The 19,014-nt window shown below is 43.9% G+C and overlaps 1 protein-coding gene across 3 annotated transcripts in view; it reads right to left on the reverse strand.

Moving 5' to 3' along the window:
• The window catches only part of LOC117516329 (NT-3 growth factor receptor-like), a 442,081-nt gene that overhangs the window by 57,698 nt on the left and 365,369 nt on the right, over positions 1 to 19,014 (reverse strand). For all 3 annotated transcript variants that reach the window (XR_004562366.1, XM_034177281.1, XM_034177282.1), the window contains one exon: positions 18,617 to 18,805. Coding sequence is in view for 2 of the 3 variants with exons in the window: in XM_034177281.1 (XP_034033172.1) it covers positions 18,617 to 18,805 (189 nt within the window). In the remaining variant the exon portion in view is untranslated. The remainder of the gene's footprint in view (positions 1 to 18,616; positions 18,806 to 19,014) is intronic.

The raw sequence follows: 19,014 nt of genomic DNA on the forward strand, positions 1-19,014 counted from the left end.
TCCTTGAGCAGCCTGGTAGGAATGGGGTCTAATAAACATGTTGATGGTTTGGATGAAGTAACTAATGAAAATAACTCAGACAGAACAATCGGAGAGAAAGAGTCTAACCAAATATTTCAACAACCCCGAAATGAAAAAAAAAAGCTGAAATATGGCAATTCTATTTTAATTATACAGTGGGGAAAAAGTATTTAGTCAGTCCCTGATTGTGCAAGTTCTCCTACTTAGTTCAACTTCTTACTTCAACTATGAGAGACAAAATGAGAAAAAAAAAAATCCAGGAAATCACATAGTAGGATTTTTAAAGAATTTATTTGTAAATTATGGTGGAAAATAAGTATTTAGTCAAAAACAAAAGTTCAACTCAATACTTTGTAAAATAACCTTTGTTGGCAATGACAGAGGTCAAATGTTTCCTGTAAGTCTTCACCAGGTTTGCACACACTGTAGCTGGTATTTTGGTCCATTCCTCCATGCAGATCTCCTCTAGAGCAGTGATGTTTTGGGGTTGTCGCTGGGCAACACGGACTTTCAACTCCCTCAACAAATTTTCTATGGGGTTGAGGTCTGGAGACTGGCTTGGCCACTCCAGGAACTTGAAATGCTTTTTACGGAGCCACTCCTTCATTGCCCGAGTGTTGTATTTGGGATCATTGTCATGCTGGAAGACCCAGCCATGTTGCATCTTCAATGTTCTCACTGATGGAAGGAGGTTTTGTCTTAAAATCTCATGATACATGGCCACGTTCATTCTTCCCTTAACACGGATCAGTCGTCCTGTCCCCTTTGCAGAAAAACAGCCCCAAAGCATGATGTTTCCACCCCCATGCTTCACAGTAGATATGGTGTTCTTGGAATGCAACTCAGCATTCTTCTTCCTCCAAACACAACGAGTTGAGTTTTTACCAAAATGTTCTACTTTGGTTTCATCTGACCACATGATATTCTCCCAATCCTCTTCTGGATCATCCATATGCTCTCTGGCAAACTTCAGACGGGCCTGGACATGTACCGGCTTAAGCAGGGGGACACGCCTGGCACTGCAGGATTTGAGTCCCTCTCTGTGTAGTGTGTAGCCTTTGTTACTTTGGTCCCAGCTCTCTGCAGGTTATTCATCAGGTCCCTCCATGTAGTTTTGGGATTTTTGCTCACTGTTCTCATGATCATTTTGACCCCACGGGATGAGATCTTGCATGGAGCCCCAGATCGAGGGAGATTATCAATGGTCTTGTATGTCTTCCATTTTCTTACAATTGCTCCCACAGTTGATTTATTCACACCAACCTGCTTGACTATTGTAGATAGATTTTCCCAGCCTGGTGCAGGTCTACAATTTTCTTCCTGGTGTCCTTCAACAGCTCTTTGGTCTTGGCCATGATTGAGTTTGGAGTCTGACTGTTTGAGGCTGTGGACAGGTGTCTTTTATACAGATAACGAGTTCCAACAGATGCCATTAATACAGGTAACAGGTGGAGGACAGAAGAGCTTCTTAAAGAAGAAGTTACAGGTCTGTGAGAGCCAGAAATCTTGCTTGTTTGTGGGTGACCAAATACTTATTTTCCACCACAATTTCAAATAAATTCTTTAAAAATCCTACAATGTGATTTTCTGGATTTTTTTTTTCTCATTTTGTCTCTCACAGTTGAAGTGTACCTATGATGAAAATTACAGACCTCTCATCTTTCTAAGTAGGAGAACTTGCACAATCAGGGACTGACTAAATACTTTTTGCCCCACTGTAAATCAGAGTGTAATTAGGGTAAAGTGCAAAACAAACTTTTTCTGGTGCACTGTTTGTGATGGAAGCTTTTATGTTTAATGTTTATGGTTGCTCCGTGTGCAGCATGTGCTTCACATGTGTGACAGACTTCCCAGAGGAGTGGTTAGTTGCAGCACTCGGCTCTGTTGATTGACGACTGACAAAGTTTCTGTCAAACTTTAATTAAAGCAATGTGATTCAGAGTTTTTGTTTCCCCCCTCAGCGTGCACGTCAAAAATGAATCCAACACTGCAAAAAAAAAAAAAAAAAAAAAAGAAAGAGGGAAGAGCCGCCATGTGCTCATTGTACATGTTTTCATATGGATGCACGTGCACGACCACTTGTATTGGTGAGTCATGCATCAGTTCACACGATGAAGATGAAAATGGCTTCATGAGGAAGAGGCACGATGGGGCCGTGAAGGCACACAGGGGCAGTGGAAATATACAGTGGGCGATAATCACACAAGGTGACTCTTGTGATGGATCGGCATCACCACTGGCAACAGCATCAGGCGTGTGTGCACGCGGCGCCGGCGTCTGCTTGTGTTGTGTGTGTGGCTGTGTATTGTCTCCCGGGGGATTGTGGGAGATTTATGTGGCTGTAAAGGCGAGAAGCGATTTGCTGCAACAGTGTGTCAGAATACAGTGTTGAATAGAGACATGCAGCGGGTGGAGAGACCGCGGGAATAAAAGAGCGAATGGACTGAGACAACCTCAGAGACTACAACTCCCATCAGGCCTCTGGACACTAAAATCTGAATAGATGGTTGCCTCTGCTCTGATCCTGAACTATGCTTCGCTGGACACGGTGAGTCTGAAAAAACTAAATTTGCAACATTGAAGCTGGTGCACCAACTACTGTCAGAAATGGGTACTGCAGCTACAGTTGTAGAAACGAGTTAAAATGAAAGTGCATCATGTGATTGATGATATGAACACACACAGAGCACAGTGTCGTGTTTTTTTTCATGATACCGTCACAAAATGCATCACATTTTTGTGAAGTCAAGTTTAGTTCACTATTTGTAATGTTACCCCAACCCTAACCATAACCATAACCCCGAATATAACTAACTATAACCCTAACCCTAACCATAACATAACCATAACCCTGAATACAACTAACTATAACCCTAACCATAACACTCTACAGTGAGACGACGGATAGGCAAGAGAGACACCATTTACGTTGAGCTCACGCCTGAAGAAGGTACAAGAAAGGTACCGAAACGTTGCAACGAGCTCAAACACAGACGATGGATCACCACAGGAATGATGAGTGGACCTGCGTACAGCGTGGACAATGGTGCCTCGGTGCCCACCAGTACTACAATCAAGAGGACACGGAAGGGTCTTCCAGATGCGCTTCAGAGAGCAGACTGGCCGGTGGGACTCTTCAGGCAGATCACGGAATGTCGGAGGAGCCCACCGCATACTCCAGAACCGGACTGCACAGGGAGATCATCACTACGGGCAGCTACACCCAGATGTCCATCCTCCCAACATGTGGTGGGGACCATGGGCTGGCTGAGGACACCACATGGCAGAGCACGAGCATCTCCCCAGCCGCACCAAGCCAACCTACGCCGAGGCACTAAGGGGAACGGAAACTGCAGGTAAGTCCGCATCTAATTATGTGAAACGTTACCCTACATTGGCCAAAATAATCAAAATAATTTTCAAACTCATCATAATGGTACATCATGTGGGGAATGTATCAGTAGCCATCCAACCCCCACCATCTGAAGCATCATCAAATATCTCAGTGAGGTAATCAGACCAGTATTCCTCACAGCGCACACACAGCTCCTACTTGAAGGCAGCACCAAAAACTGGGGTTTCACCACATAACAGATACTGGAGGACCACTATATGACGGGCATTGAGGGCATCTGGGAAGAACTTAGCTCCTGTAGAGATGCAAGCTGACAGATGGCCTACGATGTGGTACGGAGATGGGCCCAGAGGAACTCGGGATGTTGCCTCAAAGCGGAGAGCCTGAATTGGATAAAAGAGTTTCTGGTGGCTGCCAGGGAATACCCTCAGGACACCAAAGAGACTGGAATCACCCACCCATCTTCTGGGGATCCAGATGGTGACAAAGCAGAGGAGAGAGGGGACCAAGGAGACCTCAACCCCACCCCGGAGCCACTGCCACAAAGAAAAGTCCTTGAAACACCACCCAAAAGCAGCACAGAAACCCAGAGAAAAGAAGACAGGGCACAACGCAGGAACAACCATCAGAACCCCTGCATGTTTGAGGAATTCCTCCTGAACCCAGACATCATCACCACCAAAGACACAGAAACCCAAGGAGCCAATCTTAGGGGAGGATGGGCGCCTCCTGAAAAAAAAATGACATGGGACTAGGCAGAGAAATTCCAGGGAAGAGTTTTGGGAACCCACAAAGACTCCCAAGAGGGGGAATGAAATGCCGAGGGAGGACAATGCACCTACTCCTGTCCCACAAAATGGACCCACCTCACCACCACTGGTCACACACCCAAGAAGGCACCACCATACGAAACAGAAGCTGGTCGATTGGGCACTGTGGTCCCGGAAAAAAATGGCTCATCATGGGGACTCAAATCTCAGCAGGATCCCAGGATTCCAGATCTCAGACCTGCAGATAGAGAGCTACTCGGGAGCAAACTTTCCAAGACAACAACAACAACACTGCTCGAAAAGGTCATCCTGTCCTTTGGCCTGAACAACCGAAACCAAAAATTCAAAGAAACCACATTGAAACAGATACAAGTAGCAGTGAGGGCAGCCAGGAGGACCTTCCCAGCAGCAGACATTAGAGTTCCTCTTATCAACTTCTCCTCACGACTTCACCACAAGGAGCAGGAAGTACAAGGAACTACATCCAAAAAACTACAAACATCTGCCTCTCTTACCACCGCAGTCCTTCCACAAGGAGCACGATGGAATCCACTGGACCCCAGAAACAGCAAAGGCTATGCTACAACATTGGACTGAGGCTTTAAACTTGTAAGCCCCATGAAGCCGACCTGTAGAGGGGGACACAAGATGGTAATAAACCTAGCCAACCATTTTACACCATCCCAAGACCAAATCTCCCTCCTGGTCAGGGGACTAGAGCCAGAAGGTTTTATCTCCTCCCAAAGATACACAAACATCCAGAGGCCTGGAGGAAACCACATGAGATTCCTCCAGGAAGACCAATTGTGTCTGACTGCAGCAGTGAGACATACAGGACTGCAGAATATCTGGAACATCATCTCAATCCAGTATCATCAAAACACCCAAGTTATCTGGAGGGCACCTATGACTTTCTATCAAAGGTGAAGAACCTGCATGTTCCTACAGGAGCCTTTTTGTTCACAATGGACATAGACAGTTTATACATAATCACTGATATAAAAGCGGGTATTGAGGACATCAAAATGTGGACACTCAGACAAACACATCCTAAAATTATTGGAAATCAATTTAACAAAAAATGACTTTGAATTTTACTTACAATTTTACCTTCAGATCAAAGGGACAGCCATGGGAATGAAATTTGCTCTCTAGTATGCAAATATCTACATGGCAAACAGGGAACATGTGGCCCTGACTTCTGCTCGCTCAAACTACACAAGTATTTCAGATTTCTGGATAATATCTGGGGGTATGAACACACTCAAAACAGGATTTCAAAGCATTTACAGATCACCTTAATGCACACCATGCCTCCATCAAAAATAAAGCACAATATTGATGGGACACAATCACCTTCAAAGGCCCAGATTTCCAAAATACACACAACCTACAAACCAAGGTAAAATTCAAGGAGACAAATACACACGACCTGTGGTACAAAACAAGCTTTCATCCAAGGCACACATACAGAGTACTCATCAAATCACAGTTACTAAGGTTCCATAAAATCTGCTCTATGCCAGCAGATTTTCTGGGAGGCCACGAGGATATTGTTCCGGGCCTTAAATTCCAGGGGGTACTCATGTTCCTTTTTTAGACAATCCCTAAAAACATTCCTACAAACAGGCCACACTAGGGATGACCAAGGGAAAATCATCCTGCAGGCCTCAATGATTCATAATGTGGTTTTGATATGGAGGATGGTCTGTGCACAACCCTGTCTGGTGTGATTAAGGTGGGGGCAATCACCCCTGAATATGGCCCTAACCCTAACCCCAACCATAACCCTAACCCTAAACCCAACCCTAACCCTAAACCCTAACTCAAAATTTCTTTCCCCCATCCCAGATTCTTCCTAACTCCAACCAATCCCCACACTCCCATTAGGGTGCAACACTAGATGGGGATCAGGTAATTTTTCCCCCAATCCTAACTCTAACCCCAACCCCTATCCTAACTCGTAACCCTAACGCTAAATCTTAACCATAACCATAACAATAACCCTAACCCTAACCGTGACTCCTAACAATAACCCCAACCTTAACCCTAACCCTAAACCCTAACCCAAAATTTCTTCCCCCCCATTCCAGATGCTTCCTAATCCCAACCAATCCCCACACTCCACTAGGGTGCAACACTAGATGGAGATCAGGTCATTTTACCCTAACTCTGACCATAACGCTAACCATAACCCTAACCCTGACCGTAACCCTGACCACAACCCTAACGATAACCACTACCCTAACCAGAACCATAACTTTGACTATGACCATAACCCTAATGATATGCCTAGCCCTGACCATAACCCTAACCCTGACCATGACTCTAACCATAACCATAACCCTAACCCTGACCATAACCCGTATGCCCCCTCCCACGTCACCTCAAATTTTGTGATACTGTCTGAAAATAATTTTGTGACACCGTCATGAAAAAGTAACACATTTCATGGCGTTATCACAAACTAATAGATTAAATCACTTTTCATGATGTGATCATGAACTTGCGTTGAGTTTGGGTTGTATTTGAAGCACTGATCATCATTTGATGAGTGCTGATCCACAAACATGTGTAGGAGGAAAGTGCATGTGCATCGCGATCCAGCCAATGTCAATTGTAACTGTGCACTGTTTCATATAAACAGGAAAACCTTGAACCAGGTTTTTGGCGGTTGATGACATGGTTCATGGTCTGGTCTTAGTTTTCTTAGGGTTTGAATTTCTAGTATTTTTATTGAGTTTACCTACTTTTATTTTGACAGTTCTGCTTCTAGTACATGCTGCTGGCTTTACTTCCTCATGTACACTCATTTCCCTGTTAAGTGAATAATGCACAATTTAACCATCGCATCCCTTCACTCCAGTGCCAGATCATTTCATATACACCTGTTCTCTCGCATTTGTTCCCAGTGTTTGATATCCTGTTGCCAACCTCCGTTGCCTTCCAGTGACTTAATGGTATAGACTGCCATTTACTGGACTTCCTATGTGGTATGTTTGCTGTTGACTGACCCTCTGCTAAAGTAACAGTATTCTCTTGTTGCTGCTTCCCTCACAGACAAGGTTGCCTTTTGAACTAACTGAGTACTGAACTCACACCTGGATTACTAACCACATCACCAATTGTTTCCACAGAGACGCCATTATCAGATGGACTGCTTCTGCTAGTTCCTGTCACAGCTCCAGTCTCAGCTGTTTGGACTTTTCATTGGCGTCGATTTCTGCTCAGCAGTGTCCAGTTGTATGATCACCAATACAGTCATCAAACTCTCTTCCTGAGGTGACCTGACTTTTATTTGTGGGTGGAGCTGGGAGAATTAGAGAATGTGCAGGGTTGCTGATACCGGTGTAACAGGATCTTCCCTCCTGGATGTCCTAGGATATCTTACCCCCCACCCTGGGTATCTTCCCACCCCCTGCATAGCCAGTCTGCATAGTTACATACAGAAAGAATACTGATATCGTTCACCGTCAATCAAACTGTGCTTCATCTGGGACCATAAAACATCCATGAAATATAGAGGTTAAAGGTTGCTCTATCCTGATTGGAAGGTTGCAAACAATTGATGGTCATTGACTTGTGACTTGACTTGGGGCTTGCTGATTCATGACTTGAGAGTGACTTGATGGTGACTTCGTCCCACCTCTGTTGTTTAATACTTCCAGGAAAAGCAGAGGACAATTTTAAAATATGCAGATGACTCTGTCATTGTTAGTTTATTGCAGGAGAATGAAACCAGTCATGGACTTGTTGTTGACCACTTTGTCAGGTGGTGTGAAGAGTCTCATCTTCAGTTGAATATTTTAAAGACTAAAGATATGATTGTGGATTTCAGAAAGAACCCCTATACACCCGAGGACACAGTCATTAAAGGTCAGAAGGTGGAACTTGTGCGGTCGTACAAGTACCTTGGGAGTACGATAGACTGTAAACTGAATTTGAGACCAACTGTGAAGCTGTCTGCAGAAAAGGGCATCAACGTCTGTTTTGTTGAAGAAAGCTGTCATCTTTTAACATTGACAAAACCATCATGACACTGTTTTATCGATCTTTTGTTGAGTCTGTTTTGTCTTATTCATTGGTGTCATGTTGTTTTGTCAGTGAAGGAGAGGAACAAACTGATGCAGATTGTAAAGTGGTCAGGAAGCTGATTAGAGAACCACAGCTTAGCCCCGAGTCTCTGTGCAGCAGGCAGCTACAGAGGATCACTTAACCGATTACAAATGACCAGTCACACCCTCTACATGGGGAATTCCAGCTTCTCCCCTCTGGTCGGAGGTTTACAGTCCCAAAGCGCTACAGGAATAGCTTCGTTCCAGGTGCTATTATTCAGACAAATAAATGATTGCATAAAATTTTGCACCATTTTAGGTGGTTGCCAAGCTGTGGTCAAATGTGGCTCTGAGCACTTTAATGTCTGTGTCAGGTCTTTGTGTGTGTCAGTGTTGTCCTATATGTTTAATAAACTGGATATTTTTTGTGACTGCAACACAAATCTACCTACGGGTATCAAGAAAGTAACCTGAACCTGCCAAGTTTCTAGTGGGATGAATTTGGAAATATATTGTTCAGAATTCTTGATATCGGGGTTGGGAGGGAGGGGTATCCAGGTCACAATATCTTACTCCCACCCCATCATGGACAGATGTTCTGTCATATTTCATGGTGTCAATCGGGACCATATATTTGTCGAGTATATTTGGAAGGGGGATTTAAACATACTTCAGAATAGGAAATATTACTATTGTTGATAGCTATAGATACATAGGGGAAACAATGGATCAGAAATGTTGTTTTGTGGCAGCACAGTGAATCAACTTAGAATATAATGAAAAAACACATGATTATAAAGATTTCTTCAACATTATTTATATGCTGATGCATATACAAACTATAATCCAGCAAACCAGCTGAGTGTCTTGAGTGTTTTATATAGTGATAAAAGTCCTTTATAAACTATTATAAATACAACTGTCATCATTTCTGTTCAAACGTGAAAACAGTTGTTTATATAAACAAATTATAGAAATAATTCATGGAAAGATAAATGCATAAGCTTCAACAAGTAATATTTGTCATCCACTTGACACAAATCACTTTCTAGACTGATCCACTGTGGCTCCGGGTGCATGTGACACACATAAGTCATGTTATCAAATGACAGTCTGAAGAAGACATAACACATGCTCATCAGTTGGACGGGGTCGGTTTCTAACTAATAACAAGTTTTTGGGGGACCTTTCCTCTGTTGTGAGAAATAAATACAAAGACAATAACATCCACAAAATTTACTTTTGATTGGAAAAAACTGACTTCACTTGCCACTTAGTTTTACCCTTAATGTATCCAAAAACAAAACACTAATTTATAAGGGGGGTGCCTTTATGCATAAACATATAACATAACTGCTGCAAATATGTATGTCGTTTTGCAGATATAGCTACTGATTCACCGTGCCCCGGTTTCCGCTACAGAAAGAATACTGTTCACCATCAATCAAACTGTGTTTCATCTGGGACCATAAAACATTCATGAAATATAGTTTAAAGGTAGCTGTATCCTGATTGGGCCTTATTAAGGTTTGGGTAAGCTATAATCAGTGCTGTCCTGTAGGGGGGTGGAGGGGGGAAGATATCCAGAGGGTTAAGATATACTGTTACACTGGGTCAGTGGTGGAATCTCTTTCTGTTGCCTCACTGTAGCAACACACCAACACTGCTCCTGACCAAACCTCACCGTAAGATCAAAATACCCATAGGCACACAAATAAATGCAAATACACTTGCGACTTACACAATGTGGGCATGGAAATAACAACGGTTATGAACTACATTGTACCTCATTACACTGCTTTGTGTGTCACTGTGCCTTATTTTGCCCTTTGTGCTGCTTTGTCCCTCACTGCACTGCTTTGTGCCTCATTGTGCTGTTTTGTGCCTCATTGTGCTGCTTTGTGCTTCACTGTGCTGTTTTGTGCCTCACTGTGCTGCTTTGGGGCTCATTGTGCTGCTTTGTGCTTCACTGTGCTGTTTTGTGCCTCATTGTGCTGCTTTGGGCCTCACTGCGCTGCTTTGTGCTTCACTGTGCTGTTTTGTGCCTCATTGTGCTGCTTTGGGGCTCATTGTGCTGCTTTGTGCTTCACTGTGCTGTTTTGTGCCTCATTGCGCTGCTTTGTGCTTCACTGTGCTGTTTTGTGCCTTGTTGTGCTGCTTTGGGGCTCATTGTGCTGCTTTGTGCTTCACTGTGCTGTTTTGTGCCTCATTGTGCTGCTTTGTGCCTCACTGTGCTGCTTTGGGCCTCACTGCGCTGTTTTGTGCCTCATTGTGCTGCTTTGGGCCTCACTGCGCTGCTTGTGCTTCACTGTGCTGTTTTGTGCCTCACTGTGCTGTTTTGTGCCTCACTGTGCTACTTTGTGCCTCATTGTGCTGCTTTGGGCCTCACTGCACTGCTTTGTGCTTCATTGTGCTGTTTTGTGCCTCATTGTGCTGCTTTGGGCCTCATTGTGCTGTTGTGTGCCTCATTGTGCTGCTTTGGGCCTCACTGCACTGCTTTGTGCTTCATTGTGCTGTTTTGTGCCTCATTGTGCTGCTTTGGGCCTCATTGTGCTGTTTTGTGCCTCACTGTGCTGTTTTGTGCCTCATTGCGCTGCTTTGTGCTTCACTGTGCTGTTTTGTGCCTCATGGTGCTGCCTTGAGCCTCACTGCGCTGTTTTGTGCCTCATTGCGCTGCTTTGTGCTTCACTGTGCTGTTTTGTGCCTCACTGTGCTGTTTTGTGCCTCATTGTGCTGCTTTGGGCCTCATTGTGCTGCTTTGTGCCTCACTGCACTGCTTTGTGCTTCATTGTGCTGTTTTGTGCCTCATTGTGCTGTTTTGTGCCTCATTGTGCTGCTTTGGGACTCATTGTACTGCTTTGTGCCTCATTGTGCTGCTTTGGGCCTCACTGCGCTGTTTTGTGCCTCACTGCGCTGCTTTGTGCTTCACTGTGCTGTTTTGTGCCTCATTGTGCTGCTTTGGGCCTCACTGCGCTGCTTTGTGCTTCACTGTGCTGTTTTGTGCCTAGTTGTACTGCTTTGGGGCTCAGTGTGCTGCTTTGTGCTTCACTGTGCTGTTTTGTGCCTCATTGTGCTGCTTTGGGCCTCACTGCGCTGCTTTGTGCTTCACTGTGCTGTTTTGTGCCTCATTGTGCTGCTTTGTGCCTCATTGCGCTGCTTGGGCCTCATTGCACTGCTTTGTGCTTCACTGTGCTGTTTTGTGCCTCATTGTGCTGTTTTGTGCCTCATGGTGCTGCCTTGAGCCTCATTGCGCTGTTTTGTGCCTCACTGCACTGCTTTGTGCTTCACTGTGCTGTTTTGTGCCTCACTGTGCTGTTTAGTGCCTCATTATGCTGCTTTGGGCCTCATTGTACTGTTTTGTGCCTCACTGCACTGCTTTGTGCTTCACTGTGCTGTTTTGTGCCTCATTGTGCTGCCTTGGGCCTCATTGTGCTGTTTTGTGCCTCATTGTGCCTCATTGTGTTGTTTTGTGCCTCATTGTGCTGCTTTGCACCTCATTGTGCTGTTTTGTGCCTCATTGTGCTGCTTTGCACCTCATTGTGCTGTTTTGTGCCTCATTGTACTGCTTTGGGCCTCATTGTGCTGTCTTGTGCCTCACTGTGCTGTTTTGTGCCTCATTGCGCTGCTTTGTGCTTCACTGTGCTGTTCTGTGCCTCATTGTGCTGCCTTGGGCCTCACTGCACTGTTTTGTGCCTCTTTGTGCTGCTTTGCACCTCAGTGTGCTGTTTTGTGCCTCATTGTGCTGCTTTGGGCCTCATTGTGCTGTTTGTGCCTCATTGCGCTGCTTTGTGCTTCACTGTGCTGTTTTGTGCCTCAGTGTGCTGCTTTGGGCCTCATTGCGCTGTTTTGTGCCTTATTGCGCTGCTTTGTGCTTCACTGTGCTGCTTTGTGCCTCATTGCACTGCTTTGGGCCTCACTGCACTGTTTTGTGCCTCATGCTGCTTTGTGTGCACTGTTTTGTGCCTCATTGTGCTGTTTTGTGCCTCCTTGTGCTGCTTTTTGCCTCCTTGTGCTGCTTTGTGCCTCATTGCGCTGTTTTATGCTTCATTGTGCTGCTTTGTGCCTCAATGCGCTGCTTTTTGCCTCCTTGTGCTGCTTTGTGCCTCATTGCGCTGTTTTATGCTTCATTGTGCTGCTTTGTGCCTCCTTGTGCTGCTTTTTGCCTCCTTGTGCTGCTTTGTGCCTCATTGCGCTGTTTTATGCTTCATTGTGCTGCTTTGTGCCTCAATGCGCTGCTTTGTGCTCCACTGTGCTGTTTTGTGCATCATTGTGCTGTTTTGTGCCTCACTGTAAAATCAGCCATATTACTTTGTCACTGTATATAGGTCTCCTGGCCCATATTCTGAATTCTTAGATCAATTTGGTGCGTTCATCTCTAACTTGTCAACTAGTGCAGATAACATTCTGATCATTTAATGTTCATATAAATAAGCCTTCTGATCCCCTCTGCAAATCATTTATTGAAATTGTGGATGCATTAGGATTCAATGCACATTAGTGTAAACACCCTGGATTTGGTTCTTGCACGTGGCATTGCCAAATATTGACATCATGCCTCTTACATCAGTGGTCTCTGATCACTCACTTATTAGGTTTACAGTTTTGCTGCCGTGTTTAGTGGAACAACAACCTTATATATCACTACGGCGATGCATCAACTCCTCAACTAAGACTGAACTCGAAGCTAGACTGCCTGATGTCTTAGCTTCATGTTTGGAGCCTAATCAGTAGACAGACTTGTGAATAGTTTAAACTCGACACTCGACATGATTGTGCCACCTGTGTTAAAACCACGCTCCCCCCAAAACACAGTCACCTTGGTTCAGTGATTACCTGCGTGACCTCAATCATAAGGCTAGAGGTCTAGAACGGAAATGGCATAGTTCAAAATTAGAAGTATTTCACCTTGCGTGGTGTGATGCTATCTTAGACTATAAGCATGCATTACTGGCTACAAAGCGGACTTACTACTCTGATTTGATCAACAAAAACAAGCATAACTCAAAGTTCTTGTTCGACACGGTGGCAACACTTATTCATGGACAACCACCTGTAGTTCGCTCTCCTTTTACAGCACAAGATTTCCTGGATTACTTTGAGAAGAAAATTGAAGATTTTAGGTTAAACATATCCCAGCATGCCTTAACCCAGCCACTACGCCCTGCTATTGATGTGGGCGCCACTACTGAGGTATTACCTAGATTTACAGAATTTGATAGTATCTCACTAGGCATGCTGACAAAACTCGTAATGTCAACAAAAAGCACAGCCTGTTTATTTGATCCTATACCAACAAAACTGTTTAAGGACCTGTGGCCCACTCTTGGGCCGACTGTGCTGGAAATTATTAATCTTTCTTTAACTTCTGGATCTGTTCCTAAATATTTCAAATCTGCAGTGATTAAACCATTACTTAAGAAATCTAATCTTGACCCTAGTGTACTGAAAAACTATCGGCCGATATCAAATCTATCATTTTGCTCTAAAATTCTGGAAAAAGTGGTGTCACAGCAGCTTGTAGACTATCTTACTGACAATAATCTCTTTGAGCCACTGCAGTCTGCTTTTAGAAAATATCATTCCACAGAGACGGCTCTCACTAAAGTGGTGAATGATCTTCTGCTTACAATGGATTCGGACACCACTACAGTTCTGGTGCTGTTAGATCTCAGTGCTGCATTTGATACAGTGGATCATCATATTCTACTTCAGGGGTGGCCATGTTCGGTCTTCGAGAGCCACCTTCCTGACACTCTTAGTTGTCTCCCTGCTCCAACACACCTGAATCCAATGAAAGGCTCATTAAAAGTCTGCTAACAAGTCTTTCATTGGATTCAGGTGTGTTGGAGCAGGGAGACAACTAAGAGTGTCAGGAAGGTGGCTCTCGAGGACCGAACTTGGCCACCCCTGTTCTGCTTGATGAGCTGGAAAATCATTTTGGGATTACTGGGAGTGCCCTTGCATGGTTGACATCATACTTGACCAGTTGTTCTCACTGAGCTTTGTACAATAATACTACCTCTAATCTTAGTGACATGAAATTTGGGGTTCCACAGGGGTACGTCTTAGGGCCCCTGCTTTTCTCCCTTTATATAGCACCCCTTGGGCACATATTGCTGTGTTTTGGGATTACCTTTCATTGCTATGCTGATGATACTCAGTTATACATGCCGATAACTGCTGGTAATATCCACATAAAATCCTTAGAAGATTGCCTTGCAGCAATGAGAAGCTGGATGTCTAGAAACTTCCTACTTTTAAACTCTGATAAGACTGAAATGATGGTTCTTGGTCAAGTGAGACATCTGCATCAATTTGACCAGGTAACGCTCAGCCTAGGCTCGTGTGTCATACATCACACTGACACTGACTGTTTTGTGCCTCATTGTGCCACAATAATAAACAGTACTTTTTAGTACGAAGTTGTATAATTCACAGCCCTTTAACAATTCCAACAATATGTGCCATTAAAGCAATACAAACTGAACTGTATATACGTAGATAATGTAATTTGTACATGTTTGTTTGTTTTAACAGGGTCTGACAAACGCACTGTGTTGGTGCAGTTTATTAAAAGCTTTGTCTGCTTCGGGTGTGATTTTCTCCACAGAAAAAGTTGACAAATGAGGAAGTTGTGATAATTTAGTCTCCAGCAGCTGAACACGATCGTCAGAATTTCAGGAAGACAAATGAAAAAAGTAGATGACGAATGGTGCTGTCACACAGTCAAATGGAACGCCGGCTGAGCGAGAACAAAATTAAAATTCTGAACAGTCACAGTTGAACCAGGAGCTGCAGTGCACTCGGGTTCCAGTCAAACTGATTCTCTCTCTACGTTTATCCGCGTCAGAACTGCAGATGGACAGGATTCAAAATAAAATGAACGACATAATCTCAGTGTTCTGTGAAAAAACTCAGACGTTGTGCCGGAGTCATGAATAAAATAAAGATTATGTTCCTTAATGAAGGTTTTTCCACCGACAGACGCTGTTTGGTTCGATAGAAGCTCTGTGGATAATTTGTATGTTTGAAGCTGTTTTCCGTCTGATGTGTAACCGCTCGCCGCAGATGAAAGTGCACCATGAGCGTTTGTACAGCGGCTGTTTCTAAGATGTGTGTTGGTGTAAACCGCTTTGGATGCCAGGTCGTGTCAACACGCAGATTAATTACAGGAGCAAACAAGTGGAACTTGTTTGGAGGTCGACCGGCTGCCACGTGACGGTTGAGTTTCCGGTCAACTTAGAACAACAGACGTCAGTTCAGCCTCTCATCTGTGATGAGTCACAGGAAGTTGGTACCAAAAACATCCAACAGGACAGCAGGTACCAGGAGCCCACAGATTTGGACCTTCGTTCTCCTGTGCTGGTTTCAGTTCACCAAACATCTGTTTGTCATGATTTACACAAATGGCCGTAATCTATAAACAGTTAGTCGAATAGTTTTGTTAAACCACTTAAAGCTAAAAGTCGACACTACAAACACACACTGTGACTGTTTCACTTGAACTCGATTGAGCTGGTCTACAGAGAAAGAAGTCCTACATCAGCTCCCTGAGGTCTGTTGGTGCTTATGTCTGGATTCTGTAGCATCAAGTGAAGGAGAGTTTACGACTCCTCCTGGACAGGACGCCAGTCCAACGCAGGTTCCCTCCCCAGCTGAGCCTAGCACACATTTACAGCTGGGTGGACTGAAACCATGTGGATTTCGACTGTATGAGTATAGATGATGGTTGACAATCTGGTTTGAGCAGGATAGTTTTTTTTCCTGAATCTGAATGTTGTAAATCAGAGCCTGATCACGTCTTCAAAGGTCCAAGTCTTCAGGGTCCTGGTGCTTCCTGTCTTACTGTATGGTTGCAGGCCTCTACTCTAACCAGTGACCGAAGGCAACAACTGGATGTGTTTGGAACCAGGTCTCTTTGGAGGATGCTTGAGTACCACTGGATGACTTTGTCTTGAATGAGCGGTTACTTAGACCCCGTTCAGACTGGGGTTGGCAATCCAGCTTGACCAGGATTCAGGTCAGACTGGTGTTTTTCTGAATCTGAATCAGACTTGGGCTTGACTGTTTTCTATCATAGATCTGAATGAAATTCACTGAAGTCTGAATGCAAACGTGGCTTGAATCTGGCTAGCTCAGGGATCACGGCGTCAAACGTCCTCCACTGTGGTGGTGCTCATGCTGCACCGATATGTCAGAATCAGAAAACCCATCACAGCAGTCGTTAGAGTAGAATTCCTGTCATCTGCAGGAACAAACTGCAGGTGACGATGTGAAACATCATAATTTTTCAACACAATAATTTATTTAACTGAAAGATACAACAGCGGTTTAGTATTTTGCACAGTGAGATATTAAAACAGGAAGGTGTAGCTCTGATGGCAGCTTAAAAAGTTCACTTAATAAAATATATAAATCTTTAGAAATCAAGTCCTTTCTGTAAAATCACACAAATTATTCCTGTTTACCTGTTTAAAACCAGGCGACTCTCTGCACTTAAATAATCCATTTCTCGCTGCTCGTTTTTCCACCTTGTTAAAGATAAAACATCTAGTTTGTCCTTGGTGCACCAAGCAGTAAAAGTTGAACATTTTTAGTTTCGTTGCAGTGCACGGCTGCTGTGGTTGTGACCAGAGATAGCATTGATTTGTTTTGTCAAGCTCTCACTGAAAATAATGGAAAATCCGGTTTTCCATCTGCCACTTACTGCCAACATGTGAATGGAGTTGTGATTTGGTCACACCAAGGATGCGCATTGATGTTCAGATCCACATATGCACACAGATTCAATTTGGCTGGAGTCAAACTGAGTTTGGGCGTGTGTGGAGGATGAGCTGGATTTGAAAAACAGGTGTGAACAATACCCAACTCGAAAGCATTCTGGCTCAAGTTGGATTGCCACCCCAGTCTGACCGGTGTCTAAGTGGTGTGCAGAGGCAACAGTACAAAACGGTCGTAATTGTTAGTGTCGACCCCTGTAATGCCCAATTTATGAGTCTCATGGATACAAACTGCACTCGTAACCATTAACGTTTTTTTTTTTAAGTTGACAGGAACCGCTGAGCCGTGATGGGAACAATGTGACATGTTGAGACTCTAGTGATAATTTAACTTTCTGTCATGGTGGAAGCTAAATATGTGGACGTGAATCCGCCTGATGGAGACACTTTTCTTTCACGGTGTGCAAATGTCAGCCGGTGTTTTCACCTTTGCCTAATTGTTCCTGGTGGGGAAGCAGATTTTTTTGACCTTTTGTGTGCACAGATGGTATTTGAATTCTTAAACGCTAGGGTTTGTTTTGACAGCGCACACTGGAAGCCGCCTTCTTCCCGTCAACTGAACATATTTTTCTCTCGCCTTATTTGGCACATTGGCACTTAATGATAACGCAGCAAAAGTGGCTGAAAAAAGAGAAAACTAATACATTTGTATAATTTTGTTCTGCAGATGTACAGGTAAATAATTAAATAATAAAAAATAATAATAAATAATGAACTAGCACATTACAAATTGAGAGTTAATTGATTACTGCTCAATCAATAAAAGGATCCCGTGTTTACTTTTCCTAAGAGGCACAGACAAAACAAACAACAACAAAATAATGAGATACAGATAATTGAGTGGAAAAACAAATGGAAAAATTCACAGATTTTCTTCTTCTTTTATGTTTGGGTGAGTTTAACATGGATTTGCTGTACAGTGCCACCTGCAGCTGAGATGGTGAAGTGCAGGCTTCATGATCAGTCTGAGGAGAGTAGTTCTACTCACATGTCACTAGGTGGCAGATTTCTGATGTGTGCACTCTGAGTTGCCATTTGTTGCCACCAGAGGGCAACACAAACACAGCAATTTTAAAATGTACCAGACGTGAAACCCCGGGAATCAAGTATTCAGCCGGGCGTATCTACGGGACTAAATGAGCAAAATTTAAGCCTTTAAATGTGACTCAAATAAATCACTATCTGAACAGCACATATGAATAACACAGGAAATAATATAAAGAAATATCTCTCTTTAGAAAATAAAAGAAAAGATTTTAAAAATGAATGCAAAGTTTTCACATGCTTATAATGAATTTAACACAGCCAAGAAAGAAGGAGAGGAGAGGAGAGGTTAAGTGATGATCGCGGCCGCGCAGCAGTCAGATATATGTAGAACGTCATGAGATATGGAGTCTGTTACGTAAACACGAGTTATGTGCATGATCCTGTGCACGGCATGGTAGGTGTCAGCGTCGTATGTCATGAATGATTGTGAGGATGGCATCAGTGCCACATAGCCCCAAACCTGCAGGTGCATCCCCGCGGGCACCGAGAGGGATCCGGAGCCAAAGCAGAAGACCAGGAGACATACATGGCTGTGGATTAACCCCACACAGAGAACGGGAACTTCCCCCGCCGGGCGTTCGTACTTACAGGTGGTGGGTTTGTTGCAGTTGTGTCCGTGTCTGAAGTACTGCTGGTTTTCGATGACGGGAATCCTGGTCATTCCGATCACCACAGCATCCGAGCCAGCGTCCAGCGTGCAGGGGCTGATTATCCCGTGGTTAATGTGATGAAGGGGGCTGGCAGAGTCTTCCTCACCACTTATCACTGCCACTGGACCTGGAAAGGAAGACAAAGACGAGAAGGACTGGCTCAAAATCTGGAGACAGTCTTGTTTGTTTTTTTTTATTTGAGGTTTGACATTCGGATGAACTGAATTTACAATCCAGTTTGAATTTCCACTGAAGATATTTTGAAAACAGACTCATTTTGTTTTCATCCTTCCTGAATGAGATGTGTGAGATTAGAGCTGCTCCTGTGTCCGTCTG

Source organism: Thalassophryne amazonica, chromosome 8, assembly GCF_902500255.1.
Source record: "Thalassophryne amazonica chromosome 8, fThaAma1.1, whole genome shotgun sequence".
Classification (NCBI taxonomy): domain Eukaryota; kingdom Metazoa; phylum Chordata; class Actinopteri; order Batrachoidiformes; family Batrachoididae; genus Thalassophryne; species Thalassophryne amazonica.